Genomic DNA, 22,087 nt, shown 5'->3' on the forward strand with positions numbered 1-22,087 from the left:
GGTTTGAGCGAAGGCCCCGGATGTTTGAGGTCCATACCGTTAAAGAAGAGAGAGGGGGAGCATCGGGTACAGGACAGGGGAGGGGAGGAGTAGGGTAAGATGAAGGATGAGAGGGGGAGGTAGGGAGAGCAGTTGATAGTGTGTCAGAGATTACAGAAGAGTTCCAAGAAAGGGAAGGATGAGGAGGATGAAAGGTTTGGTGGTGAAGGGATGAGGCAGAGTGAGGGGTTGTTTGAGGGGGGGCATGGGACAGTAGAAGGTTGGGGGGGGTGGAGGCATGAGATAGAAGGGAGACGAGGTGGGGAGGAGGCAACTTTGAGGAGGGGGGAGGAGGGAGAATTTGAGAGGAATGGTATGGGGGGAGATTTGAATGGGAGGAGTTGGGGGGGCGTTTTGAAGGGGAGGAGTGAGGCAGGAGTTTAGGAGGGGAGGGGCAAGGGGGGAGTTTAGGAGGGGAGGGGCAAGGGGGGAGTCTAGTAGTGGAGGGGCAAGGGGGGAGTTTAGGAGTGTAGGGGCAAGGGGAGGGATTTGGAGGGGAGGGGCAAGGGAGGAGTTTATGAGGGGAAGGGCAAGGGGGGAGTTCAGGAGTGGAGGGGCAAGGGGGGAGTTTAAGAGTGGAGGGGAAAGGGGGGAGTTTAGGAGTGTAGGTGCAAGGGGGGGGGGATTTGGAGGGGAGGGGCAAGAGGGGAGTTTAGAAAGTGGATGATTAATGAAAGACGAACATTGATAACAAATTGGGTTTGTTGTGATTTTCAAGTTAGCAATCCGATTCAGAACGATGGAGGAGGAATGGAATGAATGTGAATTTAGACCATGTAGTGAGGGAGACATATAAGATATTGAATTTCTTTTTTTTGACGTGGAATGAGTTGGAGAGGAAATTGAGAAAAGCCTTTTAAATAGGAAGAAAAACAGCGTGTTGTAATATACCACTGAATAAACCACTGAAGGGGAAAGGTTAAACATATTTAAAATAATATTTAAACAGAACCGTGAACAATCTTATATGCACAAAATACCAACGGGGGGAGGGCCGAGAGGGACCTCCACGAGTCACGTGAACAGGGCAAAAGGTGGATGGCAAGGAGATAATGGGGGCGGGGCGAAAAGCACCGCGATACACCTGGATAGAAAGTACAGGATGAGACAACGGCACACGTGGAGAAAGGAAAAATAAATGTTTTTTTTTTGTTGTTGTTGTTGTTTTTGGGGGGGGTGGGGTGGGGTGGGGTGGGGATTTAAAACGTTAGACAGAGAGTATTACGTTCGGTGTAGAAGGGAAAAACTGAGAGCCAAGCAAAACACGATGTAGGGGACTTAAGTTAACAAACACCGACAGGGGTACAAGGCCGCACACGAGGCGCAGAACAGGATTAATTAATTACGAGTTACAGGAAATTCAAACCAAAACTAACTATAAACAAACAATAAAGCATGGACGATAAAGTAACGAGTTGAAATTTGACAAACACACGAATGAAAAAATAACCACTTTGGATGCCCGGAGAGAAACCAAGCCTCCAGGTCGGAAGCTTCAACAACTAGGCCGCGTGGTCGCGCGCGGCACGAGATACTCGACTATTTTTTACAGGTATGAAAGATTAACCCCGATAAAACTACCGAGGGACACTTAAAAGGTACACACACGTAAGATAAACAGTTTAGACAAGAATACAAATGTGACAATGACTTAGCTTCGAGCGTGCGTGAAGATCGTAGAACAGCTTCGAAAATCCGTGACCGCCCCGATCAAGATCTCGCGAGATCTCCAAACAGATTTGTGAAGTTTCCCCTCGATTGGATCAAAAATGAGGGAGGGGCTCGGTTTTAAAGGTTCATGCTTTAAAATGTCATAACTCTGAAACCATCAGTAATTTATTATATTTTTCGGTTCACGATCAATAAAATTATCGATGTGTGTATATATATACGTTGCTCGGCTTGGCTCCGCCCCTCCGGAAAGTGCGCGCTGTGTTGCGCTGTTGACGTTCGCGAGACGAGGTTGAGGACGCGCAGTGCGGCTTGAGGAGACTCGAGAATAAACAAGAGATATCCATTTTAAAAAATATTTTCGTTTAATTAACGATATCTGCCAAACCACATGCCCTATCGCAAATTCCAAAAGGACATTTTAGTGCTGAACAGATCTGTGAAGTTTCCCCTCGATTGGATCAAAGATGAGGGAGGAGCTCGGTTTTAAAGGTTCATGCTTAAAAACGTCATAACTCTGAAACCATGTGACGCATGACATCACGCTAGCTGACTTTTTTGTTCGTCATGGGTATGCGATTCTGCCTGCAAAGTTTGGCCTCGACCTGTTCAGCCGTTGCAGAGAAAAAGGGGTTTTCGTGTTTTCACGAAAAACAATATGGCGGCTGAACCACGTGACATGTGACGTCATAATTACCATTAAAATATTCTACAGACCGAGTCCATCATATGGTGAAAATTTTATCTCAATCGGTCCGATTATTGCAGAGAAATTGGTTTTTAAAGGAAATTAAAACTTAAAATGGCACTGCGTTAAGGATCATCAGAATTATCAGAATTACCAAAGTTCAAAGTGCCATAACTTTGTTAAAAATGATCGAAACGTCGTGAAGTTCGACCTTGACCTGTAACCTATCATGAGGAAACCATGTGCCAAGTTTGAAATCATTAGCATTAAGAGTTTAGAAAAAAAGTCCGGAAAACTGTTCTTTGCGTGACGGACGGACAGACTGACAGACTGACAGATGGCGGGACAGAGTGCAAACCTATAGTCCCCTCCGGTGTACACCGGTAGGGGACTAATAAGCGAAGTACCAACTTCTAATCTGGTGTGTGGGTGTATCTAGGCATAAGGAAGAACGCTATTGAACATATGGTTGCCAAGTCAAAATCCAAGATGGCCGCCACCATATATATGTCTGAACCTTGTGAGCAAAATATCTTGAAAAACAAGCATTCTGAGTATTGTGCTGCAATACATGTCCCCTACCAAAGTTCAAAGTGCCATAACTTTGTCAAAAATGATCGAATATGCAAATTTATGCACAGTTGATGCTGGTTTTCAAACTTGATCTGAGGTATGCTGAGAAACGTGTGTCACGCCTCGTTGATAAGCCCGCAAGGTCGCTCCGTGGAGCGGCCTGCACGTATTGCACTGTGTGAATTATATAAATGATTACCAACTCACGGTCTGAGGTACTAGCGATTCAAGAGATATCCATTTTTTTATGGCACATTGGAGAAGCCAATGCGAGGTTTCTTCTTCCTCAGCATGTCACAACTCTGTCAAATGCGATCGAGTTAAAAAAGTCAGAATTTGACCAAATCTGTTTTATTCGTTTGTTAATATACCTCAGCTATTGACAAATCTTAAATTAGAATTTTATTTGAGGTTAAAATGACCGCGACAGGTCGTGTCCAACGATGCTTTCAGTCTGTACATGTGATAAATAATTAAATCCGCACACTTGACGCCTCTTCTTCTTCACGCAATAACAACTTCTAGCTTCCAGACCGTACATCCAATCATCTTGAAATTTTGCACACTTGTTACTCTTCATGACTTCTACTATAGTGTGAAGTTTCACGTCGATCAATAAAGCGATTCAAGAGATATCCATTTTAAAAATATTTTCGTTTAATTAACGATATCTGCCAAACCACGTGAGCTATCACAAATTCCAAAAGGACATTTTAGTAGACTGACATGCGGAACAGATCTGTGAAGTTTCCCCTCGATTGGATCAAAAATGAGGGAGGGGGTCGGTTTTAAAGGTTCATGTTTAAAAACGTCATAACTCTGAAACCATGTGACGCATGACGTCATGCTCGCTGACTTTTTTGTTCGTCATGGGCATGCGATTCTGCCTGCAAAGTTTGGCCTCGATCTGTTCAGCCGTTGCAGAGAAAAAGGGCTTTTCGTGTTTTCACGAAAAACAATATGGCACCCGAACCACGTGACCTGTGATGTCATAATTACCATTAAAATATTCTACAGACCGAGTCCCTCCTATGGTGAAATTTTATCTCAATCGGTCCTATTATTGCAGAGAAAATCTTTTTTAAAGGAAATTAAAACTTAAAATGGCACTGAGTTAAGGATCATCAGAATTATCAGAATTCCCAAAGTTCAAAGTGCCATAACTTTGTCAAAAATGATCGAAACGTCGTGAAGTTCGAACTTGATCTGTACCTTATCATGAGGAAACGATGTGCCAAGTTTGAAATCATTAACCTTAAGGGTTTAGAAAAAAACTCCGGAAAACTGTTCTTTGCTTGACAGACTGACGGACTGACAGACTGACGGACGGAGGGACGGCGTGCAAACCTATAGTCCCCTCCGGTGAACACCGGTAGGGGACTAATAAACGAACTACTAACTTCTAATCTGGTGTGTGTGTGTATCTAGGCATAAGGAAGAACCCTATTGAAAATTGGGTCGCCACGGCAAAATCCAAGATGGCCGCCGCCATGTATGTCTGAACCTTGTGAGCGGAATATCTTGAAAAATAAGCGAAGTACCAACTTCTAATCTGGTGTGTGGGTGTATCTAGGCATAAGGAAGAACGCCATTGAAAATTGGGTCGCCACGTCAAAATCCAAGATGGCCACCTCCATGTATGTCTGAACCTTGTGAGCAAAATATCATATCATAGCATGTTTTCTGCATCTTCCACTTTGTCAACTCACATCACTTCCCCGATGTGGGACCTAGGCGTAACGCTTGTTATTCCTTATTATTGCTACATGTCCATTTCATTGTGATATAATCACATAATGCTGCATTGTGATGAATGTTTTCACATTGGGATCAAACATGGAAATAATCTCAATACGGGATATGTGCACCTCCATCAGCGATCATTGCATTGAACAGTCGCATTGACCATATGAGCACTCGAATACGAGCCTGGGGAATGACATTCCATGCCCAAATCAACTCCTGTTCCAGCTCATTGAGGATCGGTGGCTATCTTGTCATGTTGAAAGGTAGGCCTTCCACGGCCAATAATGCCTTTGAAGTAGAAACCTGGATTGTCACTGAACATAACACTTGCCCCTTGCCTCCACATCCATCGGATGCTTGGACGTGTCATGTTGCCAGTCTTTAATGCTGAACAGGACAAGAAGTACGGATCCCTGCATCACAGAGACACTTCAAGCCGGTGTTGACACTTATCCTGAAAAGTCCAGGGAGTGTGTTTGCAGTACAAGAGGGAGTTTGAAATAAATTGTAAAGATGGGTCGTGCGATTGCATCGGTCATTATCCAGTCATTATCCTGGGACGTCCACTTCTTGGCAGATCTCATTGATCCAATGACTTTATAACATCTTCCAACATGATAAATTGTTCCCTCTCCTTACATTAAAGAGCCTTGCCTCATGGCTAATGGAAGACCCTACTTGAAGGTGTCCAAACATTTAATTTCTCTAATTTTCTGAAAGAAGTGGCATTGTAATGAACTGTTATAGAACGTAAAGTGTGTTTTGTTGGACAATACACATGCTCGTGTCTCGGAAAGACTTTCTTTCAAATTTGCTCAGAAGGCGTCCTATCATCTCTACAAATCTAAGTGCACACGAATTGCACATACGAAACGATTATTTCATGCGTCAATTATGTTGCATGGAAACTTGCAATCAGGTGTTCTGCACATCCCTCGTGCCAAAATGGCACTTGAAATTAATACCTGACAGTACCTCAACAATTACATGAGCAATTCTACATATGTGGGTATTTTTGAGTGTATCAACAGCAATCAACACATACTTAAAATACCTAGACACCTTTGACCAGAAGCCTGACACCATAGCAACGGAAGCTACATTTTGGTACATGCTCTAATAGGGTTTCACATGCCTCTCATTTTACACTTGAACATGCTCCAATTATTGCCCTTATAAAAAAATTTTTAAAACACCTTTAGAGGCCATTTTTCCCCGCAAAGTGGGGGTTGGCCTTTTTCGGGCACCGTGGTTGTTGTTGTTTTTGTTGGTCCCCTTTTTGAAGCAATATTTTATGGCCGGATGCCCTTCCTGTCACCAACCCTTTTTGTCGCATTTTACGACAAACAGGGAATTACCAGTGAACTGGTACTCAATTTGCCGACCTCGGAAGGATGACAGGCTGAGTCAACCCCCCTGGCGTTAATTCAGCGATCGACCGGGATTCGAACCCAGGATCCTGGGATCCTAAGCTGGCACCCTAGCCGCTAGCCCAACACCAGGCTTATAAATTGCCCTTATAAATGTGGAAATAATGGGAAAGTACATGCAATCTGTCAAAAATGGCGAGACTTTGTCGCATACACACTGGGTTTTTGTTACCCCATATGCACACACGTGTGGATCCCGCCCCCACACCCCAGCCTCACCCCCAGTATTTTAGGAGCAAACGCTGATACGGCATTAGAAAGGTCGCCATAAAGTGCACTTGTCTCTGCATGAATGAGCCAAACACGTTCATTGTAATGAACTGTTAAAGAACGTAAAGTGTGTTTTTGGACAACACACTGTCGGTGATTCCATTCCGACAATACACAACAAAATATTTTTCGACAACTTTAACTTCCATACTTTGGCTGAAAGTGGAAATAGAAAGACCTATCAAGCCAAGCAATGTGACATTTGACACAATGGGCAATCTATTTGTTGCACACACACACAAAATGTGCAAAGGAAAGAAAGAATTTCACACAAATGCAATGTGCCAAACAACCTTGTCCTCCATTTTCATACCCTCAACAAAGGCTTGAACAAACAAGTGAATCCTCTTGGATTGCGCTGAGGTTCGGGCATGGAATTTCTAGGAGGAAGTATAATTTGTATGCAATGAAAGTACATGTAATATGGGATCGAGTAAGATCGAGTAAGCTTCACCAGTGCGCGTGCGCGAATTTACGTCACGTCGGCAGCGAGAAGGCGTTCCCCAACACGAACCAATCAGGAACTGCCACGCCCACTTATATGATCTCAGAATTCCTGTGACAGGAATTAGCGTTACACTGGCTGGAAGTCATTCGCTAAAGGCGCTTCCTCAGCGCCAATCACCAGTGCGCGAATTTACGTCACGTCGGCAGCGAGAAGGCGTTCCCCAACACGAACCAATCAGGAACTGCCACGCCCATTTATATGATCTCAGAATTCCTGTGACAGGAATTAGCGTTACACTGGCTGGAAGTCAATCGCTAGAGGCGCTTCCTCAGCACCAATAATGGGAATTTCAGTTAGCTGGCTGGCTTACCGGTAATACTTCGAATCGTCCCTTTCATCATCGTAATCTTCCAGAAACTCTTTCAGGCGTTTAGCCTCCTTCATCTAAGGAAAGCAGCGCAAATGTTTGAAAGTAGCATCATGACAGAAAAACGAGCAAATCGATGCATCGTAGAAAGAACAAAAGTTCCAGATCAGCTCTCAAAACTGCATCAAGGATTAGGAGTGCACTCACAATCTCTCTCCGGCGTTCTGATTCCCTTTCAGATTCCTTTTCGTAATCCCTGGATTTCTTTTTCTCTCTTGCTTCCCAATTTTTTAACCTCTGTGGGGTGAGGGCAAACAATCGAGATCAAAACGTTACATTTACGTTTTTATATGCAGAATAAAAACAACAGGAAATAAAATTGTGAATAGCATAACCAGACCCTCTTTTCATGGAATATTTCACCTCCTGGTAAGCAGCTTCCTTCTCTCGAAGCTTCCACTCCAACCTGCGTCGCTCGTACAAGTCATCATCATCTTCTTCCTTTTCCTTTCTCTTTTCTCTCTCACGAGTTTTCTCACTGTTGAAACAGACCTTGAGCGAATGAGCAGAGATGAATGCGGGAAATAAGCATGGAAGGAAAGAAGGAAGGTAGGTGATGATGGAGCAAGTACAAAGACAGCAGGGCGATTAGGGTGCAAGGGCGGAGGCAAGGAGGGCGGGCAATGGGGGAGCAAGGAGGGTGGGCGATGAGGGGGCAAGGACAGGCGATGATGGAGCAAGGAAGGAGAGAAAGATAAGAAAATCATACACTGCAGGGCTTGCTCTTTCTCTGTCTCTTTCACGTTGCTCCCGTTCTCTTTCCCTCTCACGCTCACGCTCTCGTTCCCGTTCCCGTTCCCGTTCTCTCTCTCTCTCTCTGTCTCTGACTCTTTCTCGGTCTCTTTCCCTTTCACGTTCTCGCTCCTTTTCACGGTCACGTTCACGTCGTTCTCGCTCGCGTTCTTTCTCACGTTCCTTCTCCCTTTCTTCCCGCTCCCTCTCTCGCTCTTTTTCTCGCTCTTTGTCCCTTTCTTTATCTCGCTCCTTTTCTTTTTCACGCTCCTCATCTCTGTCGTCATCATCCTTGTCCTTCTTGCGCTCTCGCTCCTCCTCAATTTTCTACGTTAGAAGAGAGGAGAGGAAAACATTTACCATTCCCTGGAACGGAAAACTTGGCAACGTAGACCTCAGATCTACAAAATAAACATTCTGCACGGAATTTTAACATTATAATGTCCATAAACTGCAATTTTATTCAACTTCACTCTGAAGAAAACTCGAAAGATTAATTTTAAAATTTTTTTTTACAATGTGGATCAATGTGATCAGAATTTATTAGGCAACCAAATGTCCTGGTTCAGATTTGGCATATTTATGTGAAAGTGGTGCTGGGATGCAGAAAGTGGGCAGTGTAAGACCAAGAGCCACTTGAGAAGCTCAAATGCCATCAGTGGTCAGTCACGGGTCAAGCCATGACATGTACACCCCTAAATCCCGTGGCGTGCAGTTACGTGTGACACGCTGATAACTTGGGAAGCGAGTGGGCGGCGATCCAGCTGATGTGCAGGCTAGCGCAGCCAACCAACACGATGCCTACAGATCATGATGCTAGGGGAGAATCACATTATACCAATAAAACATCAAGCACATCATCAAACCGATCAATTTACGGGAACATAACAACCGTACAAGAGAACATCTTCCTTACAAATACATTTTGCCGCTTAGAATCCCAGTGTGCCTGGGCAGAGGTTCCTTGTCGAGAGACCCCTGGAAACCAAGCATGGATCAGAGTGGTAGTGGAGCAAGTAACACGCAAAACAAACGCATAAGAATCAGTGCAAATTTAAACAGGAAATCAAAATTCGCTCACCTGGAAAAGGTAAACCCAACGCCGACAGAACGCCAAGTGTGGGTGTGTGGTTTGTATGTGTTCACTTATCTATAAAATTTGCAGCGTAAGGGTGCTTGCCAGGAATATTCCATGTAAGTAAAGCAGAGTGCCCCAAAGAGAGCGACATGAAGAGCTGTGTGTACTGCAAACAGAGAATGACATGAATCGAAACATTCATGCTGGGAGGGAGAGATTAGGAACAGTTTCACATGGAGATGTCAGTGTGGTGTTGTATTGGTGGTGGCGTGCTCAAATGTTCAAACGTACCTTGTCCAAATTCTCGATTTGAAGGACAGACCCTCCCACCCCCCCTAATGGGCACCCCCTGCCCTAACCTTTCAAGTCACGCCATACCTGTGCAGGACCTGTGTCTCCCTGTCAGAAACATGCAAAGCCCAGCGGCAGCACAGAAAAATGCTCTGCTGATACAATCCAGATTATAAAAAAATGAAGTTTGAGGTGGAGAAAATGGAAAATATTTGGTGAAACTTGAATTACAACCAAGTGAGCAAAGATATTGGTAATGTTTTTTTGTTTGTTTAAAAAAAAAAAAAATTTGGTGCCCACGTTCGCCAGCTTTGCATACTCATTGCAGAGAGTGCCCATTTTACAAGAGAAGAGGTAAGCCGGTACTTACAGAGCTCCCGGCATCAGCTCAGCTCGACAAGCAGAGAGGCTGTTTCTTGCTTTATGTCACACCCACTGATCTCTAACATAATAATGGAGTCAATGAACAAGCCAACTATTAAAAGACGGCCTCGTCTGCATTGAAGCAGATAACTTTACAAAGCAAACTAGCTTTGTTTACAATTAATGTTACTTTTCATAATCCACCCGCAAGCAAATTGGAATCCAAAGTTAGTAGACGTTTGAAAAGCCCCAAGTCAACTGCACTTTTGTGAACATGCAATTTATTTGAAAAAATAAATAAATAATCAAGTCCAAATTGCACCTACAAGCAGAACAATGTATTTAGTTTTACTGATGATGCAGCAAATTGGCTATTCTTCTTTTCTTTTAAACAACAACCTATGACAGAAAAAGGGACAGTAATTACCATGTGTGTGTCACGAAACTTGCTTATCTCGCGGGAAATGAGGTCCTTCTTTTCATCCTCTATTTCCATGTTGTTTATATCCTGAAAGCAGGTCATACACCAGAATCACTAAGTAGGATGAAACTCACAGTGGGATTCACCATTGTTTAAGAGACAAGAGTCATGAAAAAGACAAACAGCTGGATCACCTCCTCCTTTTTCTCTCGACGACGACGTTTTGGTTGCAGGTCAGAGGGCAGTGCATTGAGTTCGCTTGCATATTCTCGTACCAGGGCATCCAGTGAGGCCTTCACCAACGCATCCTGTTTCTGACTGTCATCATCGAGTTCTTCCTCATTGTCTGACTTCTCCTTCCCCTCCTCCTCTTTTTTATCAGGCTGAACATGCGAATAAGATCAAAGCGTATCGTCACCTGAATAGCAGCTTATAGAAAGACGACACACAAATACCCAACCTGCTACGACTGTTGATTGCAAACGGCAGCAATATTTGTATGCTGCTAGGAATTTGCAGCATAACACGTGCCTTTTCAAAAACAATTCAACATAATCTGAAAAGACCCCTAATTAAATATTAATAGGAAGAAAAAAGTTAAAACAGCCAAGCAAACAGAGCAAATTTACGATCAAAACAGTGCGTCCGAAACCAGACATGGGACAAAAACCTGGAAATCAGGACATCTCAAAAAGTTGTTAGTTCTTTTTGATCCATTGACAGCTTTGGATGAAACGTGGTGGACAGGTTGGGTGTGTGACAAGGACGAACTGATAAGATTTTGGTGAATATTTGTATCCGGATCCAGGAATCTTTAAATTAGTCTTGCACCGAAGGGGATATATGACTATTGGTAACGTGCGTGTACGTGTGAGTGTGTATCGTCGCTTTAAAAATGGTTCTCTGCACCAGCTTGTCCGATCGATACGAAACTTTATACAGAGGAAAGACTCCCCATGGAGAATATTTTATTACTAACTCTGACGTCATAGGTCACTTGCTCTGGCAGCCATATTGAATTAAAGGGAAATAATTTGGATATAATTTTCTCCAAAACCGCTCAACTAAAAAAAAATTAAACTTGGCATATGCCATCAACTCCCCATGGGGTATATCGGGTCATGATGACGTCATTGAAAAAGTGGTATTCCAGCCATAATTGGTCGAATTGAAATCCTTCTCCGAAAAATCTAAAACTCTATAACATCTGATCTATGACCTGATGTGAATGAAGAATTAAATTTATGACATTCATAACCCATGTCAATAAACTATGTACATAACATAATATGGTGCATGGATGATACGGGTATATGGACCAAAATAGCAGCAAGCCATAATAGCAGCGTGTTCAATTAACGATGAACGCACAATGTGAGACAATGCGCTCTACTCTAGGAGTGCCGTTCTAGTTTTTAATGCAATTCAAGATGGAGTAAAAGTATGGTGAATGGTATTTACAGAATTTCAGCGAAGTTAATATCAACACAGAAAGGCCAGTTTGAATACCAATATATCCCTGAAACTCCTTCGAGAGCAAAACACAAAGAAGCCTAGCTGGGAGCATTCGAACACTACAAATGTAAACATCACACTAATATCTTACCTCTGCTGTGTTTTTTCTCTTTGCCTTCCACTCATCCAGCTGTGCCTTAGTCTTGGCATCAACTTTCACCAACAGCTTCCGGTCTCCCAGTTGAAAGTCATGGAGCAAACGAATGGCTCGGAGAGATGAACCTGGTTCTCGATATTCACAAAATCCAAATGCTGTCAATGAAACAATAGAAGGTTGTCGCTAAGTGTTCACAATATTGGCTGTTAAACAGAATTTTACATAATCTCCAAATGACACATTACACAATTACACAAATACTCATTCCATTTGACAGGGAAAAAGAAGAAGAAGATTGTTAAGAATAAAGTGTCTGCCTATAATCTCCTCCAGAGATCCCCGTTTGCAGTATGTCACCACCTCATCATCATCCTCTATCAACCATATCTGTCGTCATTTCTACCCCAACGCTTCTCTTCACGCCCTCCCCCTACCACTTCCCTCCCTCTTTTTACTGGCAGGTCACCGTTTCCTTCTGTCACTATCCATTTCCTGTTCGCCCATCCCTTTACTTATTGCGCCCATTTGTTGATTCACAATCAGTGTTCCCTTTCGACTCTTCACAAATTCTGCACACTAAAAAAAAAAAAAAAAAAAAACAACATTTTTTTGCATCAACGGTCAGAAAAACTTGTGCTTTACTCGTAAGATGGTAAATTAGAGTGTAATTTAGTTAACACGAGGCATGCCTCCCGTCACTTTGCCGACGGGTTTAATCAAAAGACAGCATGTTGCATTTCACAAACATATTGTATATCTCAATGACGTATTCTGTGAAGCCTATCTGTGAATCTCAATGATGATGCAAGATGAAGTGAAAGTGAAAAATCGATTTTTAAAAATAACAAATTGTTGTCATTGCTGTGGTTCAATACCATTTCATCCCTCAAACTCCATTTTAAACTCGATGCACTCGGTCTTGATGGTTCGATTTGTAACTGGATTTTGCATTTTCTTTTAGATGGATGGTGGTCAAAATGGGTTCGAAAATTTCTCAGACCATCACCCTGAACTGAACTGTGAGCACCTCATGCTGTTTTATCCCCGATGATAGTCGAAAAAAACTTGTGGAATGGTGTTCATTAAACAATCTCAAACTCGACGTCATAAAGACAAAGGAAATTATTGTTGACTTACAGAAAAACAAAACTCCCATTCAACCCTTAGTTATTCACGATACTGAAGTTGAGATTGTCACTTATTTTACATTTTTAGGCATAGGTACATATTTCCAATGACCTTAAGTGGGAGATAAACACTTATCACTGTGTGAAAAAGGCTCAGCAACGGTTGTTCTTTCGAAGAAGGTTGAAAAGTTTTGGTGTCGGCCATCCTGTGTTGATCATGTTCTAATGATGATGTTGTTGTTGCTGGTGTCCTGTGTTCTGATTATCTGTGTTGATGAGAGCGCAGTGAGAGGGTCCTTACACTGTCTGACCGTTGGGTATGGCAGCTCAACGCGGGACCACCGATCTCAACTCACAGGATAGTAAAGACTGCTTGTAAAATTATTGGGTGTGATCTGCCTTCCATCGAGAGCCAGTACTCCAGTCGAGTAGCGAAACGAGCAAAAGCTATCATCCGAGACGAGTTCCACCCAGCGCATGACATTTTTGAAACTTCTGCATTCGGGTAAACGTTATAGTTTCATCAAAACAAACTATAGCACTGGTCAACAGCCAAATTGGTTCTGACTTATTTTCAACTGTTTCTAACTAATTTGGTGCCCACGAATCCGAATCTGACCATAAAATTTCGCTATCACGTAACCTTGACGTAGTAAATCATAAGTGTGGAAAAAAATCTTTGGAGCATGCGAATTTCTTGATTAAGTCTCAATAAGTCCATTTATTGTCACAAAAAAATAATATGAACTTTAAGTTTTTATTTACATCATATTAAAAGTGCTTCTGAACTTTACTTTTGCGTTTGTAGGAGCAATCACTTTCACGCTGTAAAGTCCAACAGTAGTCGCCCATCATGTTTGGATTGAATCAGCCTTGATATCGAGTCTCCATGATGGCAATTTCCTGGTGAAACCTTTCTCCATATTCATCACTGACATCGCCAAGATTTTGTGGAAAGAAGTCCAGATGAGAATGGAAGAAATGTATCTTGAGTGACATTCGAGCAGCTCTTATTCTTCTTCCAGTGCTTCTTATTCGCTCTTCGAGCGCCTGATAACTCTTAAACATCTTGTCCACAAGCTCTTCATAATTTGGTGCTCGAAAATTTCCAAGGTAATTGTTAGCAAGAGCCACAAAGCTATCTCAAGCAACGCTTTCCAGCTCAGATAGTCTCGTTACAAAGTCCTGATTAGTGAGTACAAGACGAATTTCGGCTGTGGCTGATATTCCTATGATATACTGGTTCTCAAAAACTGGATGTGCTAGTGAAAATTGGATATCATAATCGAAATCTACAGGTTCATGTTGGTTAGAATCACCTCAAAATATACTAGAACCATAAAACTTTAAAAATGTTGTTGACCAGTGTAATCGCTTGCACGACAGCTTTTACCCAAATGCAATCCGCACCCTCAATGAACCTGTTTCTAAAGTTTTGTGAACATTAACCAAATGTTGTTTTGAGGATCTATTCACAATTAATCGATTTCTTTTTCAATGTAAATTTTTCAGCACGCACTGTCAAAGTACTTCTCATTATATGTGTATCGCATATATTTCGCGTATATATATATATGACAATAAATTCATTATTATTGTTGTTGTTTGTGTGCTCCTTCCATGTCCTTCTAAAGCGTTCCTGCTGTCGTAGAATAATACGTGCTACCGTTTGAACCACTGCATTAAGCTCCTTCTTCTTCAATCCAGGAAAAAGGGGCTTTCAAAACAGACATTTTTATGATTAAGCAGACACAAATTTTTGTTCCAAGTAAATCGATTATTAGCCTTCCAACCAAGTAAATGGATAAACTTTCCAAAAGTACCATTTTTATTATTCTACGACAGCAGGAACCACTATGTTAAAGATTGAGGTCCTGCTTCTTCTGCATGTGACACATATGGACAAACGAGTCTCATACATTACAGTAATAAATTCAAAGCCTTTTCATACTAGGGAGATCGTTTTTTCAGACGAGAGTTGCAGCTAGAATGAACCAAAGGGCCACTCTACAGCACCCCTCTTAGAATAATGCTCCCTGCCCCCTTAAAAGCGCCCTACCCTTCTGAATCTTCTGAATCTCTGAATCCTTCTGAGTCCGCACCTTGCCCCCTGAAAATACATAGAATACTCTGAATAGTATATTTCTTTTTTTAATCTGCCTGGACCCCCTCTACAATACGCCGTTTTGGCAGACAGGCTAGAAATAATTGTCGGCGATGTGTATTGGGAGGCCAGGGAGGGGCGGGGCACAGCGCACATCCAAAATGAACAATTTATGCACGTCTTACTACCACTCATTCGCTAATAAATGACAAAATTAGGCAGGCAAGTAGGCACAAGTTGCAATTTTGTCAATTAATAATGTGGCAACTTCAAAAGAAAGCTTCAATTTTGAGAATCAATATGTCTAAGGTGTATTTTTCTGATTTATATGTTCAACCACCTCCACACTCACCCTGAAGCTTTCCTGAAGCACCCTGTACTCTCTTCCAGCTCATTACGTTACCACATTTCTGAAATAAAAGTGCAAACACCATGTCAATACATTACAAAAATCAAGCACAGGTAACAGAATTGTAGCCTAAGATTGTTTGTCTTCATTTTCTAGTGATCCAAGGTTCACGGAAGAGTTTCTACATACCTTATTTTTTGGCGTAAAAGTCAATACTGTTTTTTTCCCCCGGAAGTCCAGGCCTCGATTTGTACTCACAGTCGACTTATCAATGGCTTAAGACATAATGATTCTGTAGCTTGTTTTCAATACTGTATCTCTCTATATGACAACAAACATGTTGAAAAAATATTTACATTCCTAATTTATCCAAAAGAAAATCGTCCATTAAAGTAATTCAAATTATATGCATAAAACAGCTCATTATCATGAGCCTGGTAGGGAGCAATACATTGTGAGTATCAGGGAAGAATTAACACCTCTATCAGTCTGACTGACTGACAGTTTTACCAACTACAGTAGATGATTTAGCTTCATCTCATACAGTACTCCAATCGACATATCTATGAATGAAGGAAAGGAAAATGGGAAAATTAGCCAGATCTGTATGCTGAAAAAATACGGTAAATCCTATACTAGACAAATACATAAGGATGCATCAGTGTACCATACATTTATAAATCAATTATACGAGACCAGCAAACAATGGAAAAATCAAATAGTATATGGGGTTTGGATCCCGGAATCATGAGTGTATGCCCATGCAGGACAATTGCAAAACGACCGTGAGCAAACAGAAATTGCATCTAGAGAATAAAAATACAGCACGGGTTGACAAAATGACGATAACAAATGATTCAGGTTGAACAATCACCGAAGGCACAAGTATGAAAAAGAAACGACTTCTGACACATTTGTGCATACCTTGTCGTCACACGTAATGACCCAAACTTATTCAAATGTGACTTGCACAAGGTTTGCATTCGATCAAGTAAGAATCAAGGAGTTCAAATTAGAGCTTTATGTACTAGGGACATTCAAAAGGTTTTTGAAACTCCAGTATATAGAAGCAACATAGCAAGAAGTTAACTTCATTATCCCTGCCACCAAAGATGGACGTTGTGTAAGTATTTGGACAAGGCTTGGTGGACCGATTGGGTGTGGGACAAGGACAAAAGGATTAGATTTTGTTGAAGATCCAGATACTATAATTTTCAGTAATTCTTCACCATTGAGTTCACCAAAAAAAATTCAAATCAAATGGAAACATTGATTTCACTGGTCAACATAATTTTTAAAGTTTTATGGTTCTAGTATATTTTGAGGTGATTCTAACCAACATGAACCTGTAGATTTCGATTACGATATCCAATTTTTGAGAACCAGTATACCACTTCATTTGAAATTCACAAACCTCTTGTTGACCTTGAGAAGGTATTCTTACCACCACTTCATTTGAAACTTGGTTTGATGAATAACTTTGTGAAGGCCATGGATCAAGATGGTGCTGGTGGCTTCCACTACTTGCTAATGAAGTTCCAAGGCATTGTATCTGAGGCCAAAGTAAAGGCGGGTGTTTTCAATGGTCTTCAAATTCGTCTTGTACTCACTAATCAGGACTTTGTAACGAGACTGAGCTGGAAAGTGTTGCTTGGGATAGCTTTGTGGCTCTTGCTAACAATTACCTTGGAAATTTTCGAGCACCAAATTATGAAGAGCTTGTGGACAAGATGTTGAAGAGTTACCAGGCGCTCGGTGCTCGAATGTCACTCAAGATACATTTCTTCCATTCTCATCTGGACTTCTTTCCACAAAATCTTGGTGATGTCAATGATGAACATGGAGAAAGGTTTCACCAGGAAATTGCCATCATGGAGACTCGATATCAAGGCCGATTCAATCCAAACATGATGGGCGACTACTGTTGGACTTTACAGCGTGAAAGTGATTGCTCCTACAACCGAAAAAGTAAAGTTCAGAAGCACTTTTAATGTGATGTAAATAAAAACTTGAAGTTCATATTATTTTTTGTGATATTTTATAAAGTTCATATTATTTTTGGAGATTTACATTTTTTTTACGTGATGTAAATAAAAACTTTAAGTTCATATTATTTTTTTGTGACAATAAATAGACTTATTGAGACTTAATCAAGAAATTCGCATGCTCTAAAGATTTTTTCCACACTTATGATGTACTACGTCAAGGTTACGTGATAGCGAAATTTTAAGGTCAGATTCGGATTCGTGGGCATCAAATTAGTTAGAAACAGTTGAAAATAAGTCAGAACAAATTTGGCTGTTGACCAGTGTTTTCGGAGTCAGACTTTCAAGCTTTTCAAAAATTCAAATGGTTACAAATCTCCACAAAATCAGAACGAAATTACATATGGAACCTGACTATAGGTGGATGAGTTGGTTTGGTGACAAGAAGAAGCCGATTCGACTTTGGTTCAGGTCTGTATCCAGATGCAGCCTATCAGTGGGATATAAAAAAAAACTTTTCAGCCTGGCAGAGGTATGGGCTCTACCAAGTGCCGTCCCAATTTCTCAATGTAATCACCCTTTCGAGCAGCTTCTCAACACACTCAAGACAATTTGGTCTCCAAACGAGCAATAGACCTGCTTAGTAGGAATCTTCTGATTGCTACTTTAATCACCTGTAAATGGTGGACTCCTACAGATCAGTATTAAAACCATATATTAAACAGCTCAGACGCTTTGTACAGAAACTAAACTTGTCAAAAACAACAGCTAAATAAGAAAGAGCTATCAGAGATTGCAGACCCTTGCCAGGACGTGTTTTCAGTGTTTTATAAGGCTTTTGTGTCAAAACAAATATGGCGGCCAAACCACGTGACCGATAACGTCGTAGTGTTTTTTTCTAAACCAATTTATTCCTAGATTATGCTCAATACACTTCATCTTGATCGGATGAAGTTTTGTACTTGTCGAATTATGACGTCATAATGGAGACACCTATGACATCATAATTAACACGTTATTCCACATGGAGAGTTTTTTACAATTTTTTTTTTTTTTTGATTACAAGATCGAGGCTCGTGAAAGAGCGAAGAGCCATGTCTCAATTTTTCCTATGCAGCGCTTTCGGAGATATAGAGGTGCACAGTTTTTCGGTTTTTCCAAGATGACGTAAAAATTATACAGGTGGAGGTACACCTCTGGTGAAAATTTCCTGTCAATCGGACCAACGGTTGCAGAGAAAAATCATATTTATTCTGTGCGGACAAACAAACAAACAAACAAATTGACTCAAATGCAATACCCTCTTCTCTGGCGAGGGTAATAAAATAAAAATATAAATCTAAAATTTATGAATTGGTGTTCTCTATATTCTCATAAATGAATAACGCGTTGATGAAAATTTGATGACAAAAGCTCAATTGGAAAAAGGTTATAGCCGAGAGTGATAGACAAACAAGCAAACTGTCATAGATCGGTACTTGTGAAATTAGTTGCTGAGACATTGACCTTTAGACCTCAAAAACAATAGGCTTCTGGCTTTTGATTAGTGAACCAATTTTGCAAATTCACTCAAATTTCAACTCGATCGGATGAAAATTGACAATTTTATGTAACTTTGACCATTTGACTGAAAAAAAACAAAAAAACAATGGGCTTCTAGCTTTTGATTGGTGAACCAATAGGCTAATTCCATTCAAATTTAAAGTCAATCAAATTAAAACAAAGGATCTTCACCTTTGCCTATAAATAATTGGTCTTCTCCATATTCTCATAATAAAGGTTTGTTGAAAATTTGACAACAAAAGCTCAAATGTAAAAAGTAGAAAGACAGATACAGAGTCGATTACAAAACCCCGTCTCCCACTGCGTGGACGAACAGGCTAATAATGGTCACTCAGGGCCAAATCTCGACTATAGTGTGGATGATTCAACTGTTCAATCACCACACTGGCAAATGACGGCCTGTGCAATTCTGGTCTTGTGAACTGACACATTGTCTAGCAGCTGCAAAACACTGCGCTTCAACATCCAATCACATTTTTCACGGAAGACTTCACAAAGCTGGGCGAGCAAATAAATATATATTGACCAGTGATCGTAGTTTTGTGCAGCATGTAATCGATTGACAACCTCCCCTTTTGAATCCCAGATGCAAGTCATAATTTTGCTGGTTGAGGATGGTGTGTGTAACCTCTTCGGGGTGAAGATGCCCGATGTTTCCACTTCATAGATTCAGTCATGGTGTCAAGCTCCAAGTGGTGATCCCATGTCTACTCACCAGTAACAAGACGAAACAAAAACCTCACTGGATTAGACTCGAGTCCACACTCTAGTGGCACACTTGTGGGAGAAAATCCATCTTTGACATGCAAAAATGTTCATGGATAATGGTGTTCGACACTTCCTTACAGAAATTCCAAACTGTTTTGCAAACTCTGCCACCTTGATTTGGCTATCTAGTCTAGGGCGATTAGTAATTTCGTGTTTTTTGTTTGTTAAAATTGATTTAGCAATGGATTCTGCTTCAGAATATTATAGAGATGTAAAAAAAATAGGGTTCCATTTTTTCTTTTACGTCTAATAGGTAGTAATTCGAAGAAATCCAAGATGGCCGCCATAAAATTTGGAAAATACACTTTTGTGCATATCTTTGCATCTAGATATCATATAAACATGAATAATATGTCCTTTTATATGTTTTCAGACCCAAGGAAGCCATATCTGCCATTGTTTTTACAGAAAAATGCAAGGAAATTAAAATAGTGGGCAATATACCAGCCAAAATGGAGACGGCCGTCGTGAAATCGGATCGTATAATTTCCCAATTAGAATCGATTCAATAAACAATCTTCACTGATAACATTTATTTTGAATACACACACACGCACACGCACACACACACACACACACACACGCACACACATACACACACATACACACACACCTAAACATAAACGATGAATGAACATAAACGATCACATAAACGAATGCCTCATTCATCCTCATCCATATCTATCACACGCGGTTCATTGATGTTTGCTTTGTTGTTACAACTGTAACCCACACACCCACAAACTTCAGTACAAGGAATATTGTTATTGCGACAGCTACATCTTCCCATACACCCTTTCTTGCACCCACAGTTCACGAGATTCATTATTGCTTCTGGGGCTGGAGGATTCAGGCATCGACTTGGGGCATAAACCCCATCATCCGAAAGTAACTGCCAACCATACTCGACAGGTGATGGAAGGGACGGATGGCTTTCTGCTGCCTTTCTCCATATCATTGCGATATAATGTGCTCGCTGAACGTGTAACTTTAGCGAACCAGTGGTAGGTGGAAGACTCTCTCCCTCAGCAGCACGGTTGGAGAATAAGAACCAGCGAAGCTCGTTTACTTTCGTGTGAACTTTAGACTTGTACAGCAGACAGACGAAGCGTTCCAGCTGGGAACACACTTCTGGTGACGGATCAGTTTGTCCCAAAGACTCCAGAGCCTCCCATATCTTGTTGTCACATGTCATGAAGACCTTAAAGCACCAGTCCTTGCTCCTGCCAGCGAACCTTCCAGACATGTCACTTCCCGTGAATGCGTGGAATCCAAGTATTGCAGACGCACGTTTCTCTCCTAGCATGCCATGAATAGGTTGGACTGCAATGCTCCTCCTCAACTTTCCCTTCCCAGTGAGAAACCTCGTAGCAGGTGGTAGATCGTGAAATCTCTGAATCAGTAGGAGGAAGATATCGGTATCTGGCGAATCAATGATAACTTCTGCATCTTTGTCGACTGTGAAAGCATGCAGAATTAAGAGTGTATCGGCCTCTTCTTGGCTGTGCGTGAGTAGACTGTCTGGAACTTCAGTGTTGCCCGTGGTCTTAGTTCCTGATGTCACCATGAACTTCTTCAACTTGTTTGGATGAGCCTTGCTGTAAGATAGACACTTCACAGCCAAGTACTCTGTAAGCTCTGCCTTGGTCTTCACATTGGAAAGGAAATCTTTGAGTGAAATCTTCTGGATCAATGTACTATCCCTGACGTGATAGTATGTTGATTTCCCCTTTGTCCTCTTTAGGCGCATTTTGTCTTTCAGTGAGTTATCGATGTATCGGTCGAATACCAACCTCACGTCATCATAATGCACGGCAATATTTTTGAGGCGTTCAATGAACGATTGAGCAAAGTCACTGCATGTAATCATTTGTTCTGTTTTGGAGATCCCGTTAACAAGAGCCATGCCATCAATGATTTATCACTCTATGGCGAGAAGTAGTCTCGTTTTCATTGATCACTCCTGATCTTGTGGTTGTGTCTGGGTTTTGGCTGATCTGAGAGGGTTCCTGCAAATTTTGGCTTGAGATTTCATAGTCAGTTGATGGGTCATTAGTTTCTTCCCCAGCGTGTGCTGCTGCATCATTCAAAGCGGCAATTCCCGCGTCTTGATGCTCATTGATTTCTGTCGAAATAGGTTCTCCTGGTGGATCATGTACATCCTGCTCTTCAGGCTCAGCCAGATGCTCAAGTTGACGAAGGATTTTTGCCTTGTCGTATGCCAACAAGAGGGATCCATCAGATGCAAATAAAGAACGTGGAACGATGCCAAATTCATAGGTGCCAATACATTCTTTCAGGTCGAGCTCTGGTCGGCTCCGTGAGATAACGATGAACCTCTGCAACAATCCTCGCTCTTCTTTGACTTTGATCAGCTTGTCGCCCGATCTCACTTCTGTTGT

General features: G+C 41.5%; 1 protein-coding gene across 8 annotated transcripts in view; it reads right to left on the minus strand.

Annotated features, from left to right (window-relative positions):
* Window positions 1-22,087, minus strand: part of RBM25 (RNA binding motif protein 25) — a 95,315-nt gene that overhangs the window by 36,914 nt on the left and 36,314 nt on the right. For 5 of the 8 annotated variants that reach the window (XR_013624981.1, XM_078786719.1, XM_078786718.1 and 2 more), the window contains 9 exons: window positions 15,373-15,430; window positions 14,976-15,026; window positions 11,784-11,944; window positions 10,372-10,560; window positions 10,184-10,264; window positions 8,002-8,351; window positions 7,656-7,770; window positions 7,440-7,529; window positions 7,236-7,309 (listed from right to left, as the gene is read on the minus strand). Coding sequence is in view for 7 of the 8 variants with exons in the window: in XM_078786719.1 (XP_078642845.1) it covers window positions 7,236-7,309; window positions 7,440-7,529; window positions 7,656-7,770; window positions 8,002-8,351; window positions 10,184-10,264; window positions 10,372-10,560; window positions 11,784-11,944; window positions 14,976-15,026; window positions 15,373-15,430 (1,169 nt within the window). In the remaining variant the exon portion in view is untranslated. The remainder of the gene's footprint in view (window positions 1-7,235; window positions 7,310-7,439; window positions 7,530-7,655; window positions 7,771-8,001; window positions 8,352-10,183; window positions 10,265-10,371; window positions 10,561-11,783; window positions 11,945-14,975; window positions 15,027-15,372; window positions 15,431-22,087) is intronic. The other 3 variants (XM_078786720.1, XM_068130771.2, XM_078786721.1) reach the window with 1 other exon arrangement.

This window comes from Myxine glutinosa, chromosome 11 (assembly GCF_964187855.1).
Source record: "Myxine glutinosa chromosome 11, kmMyxGlut1.1, whole genome shotgun sequence".
NCBI lineage: Eukaryota > Metazoa > Chordata > Myxini > Myxiniformes > Myxinidae > Myxine > Myxine glutinosa.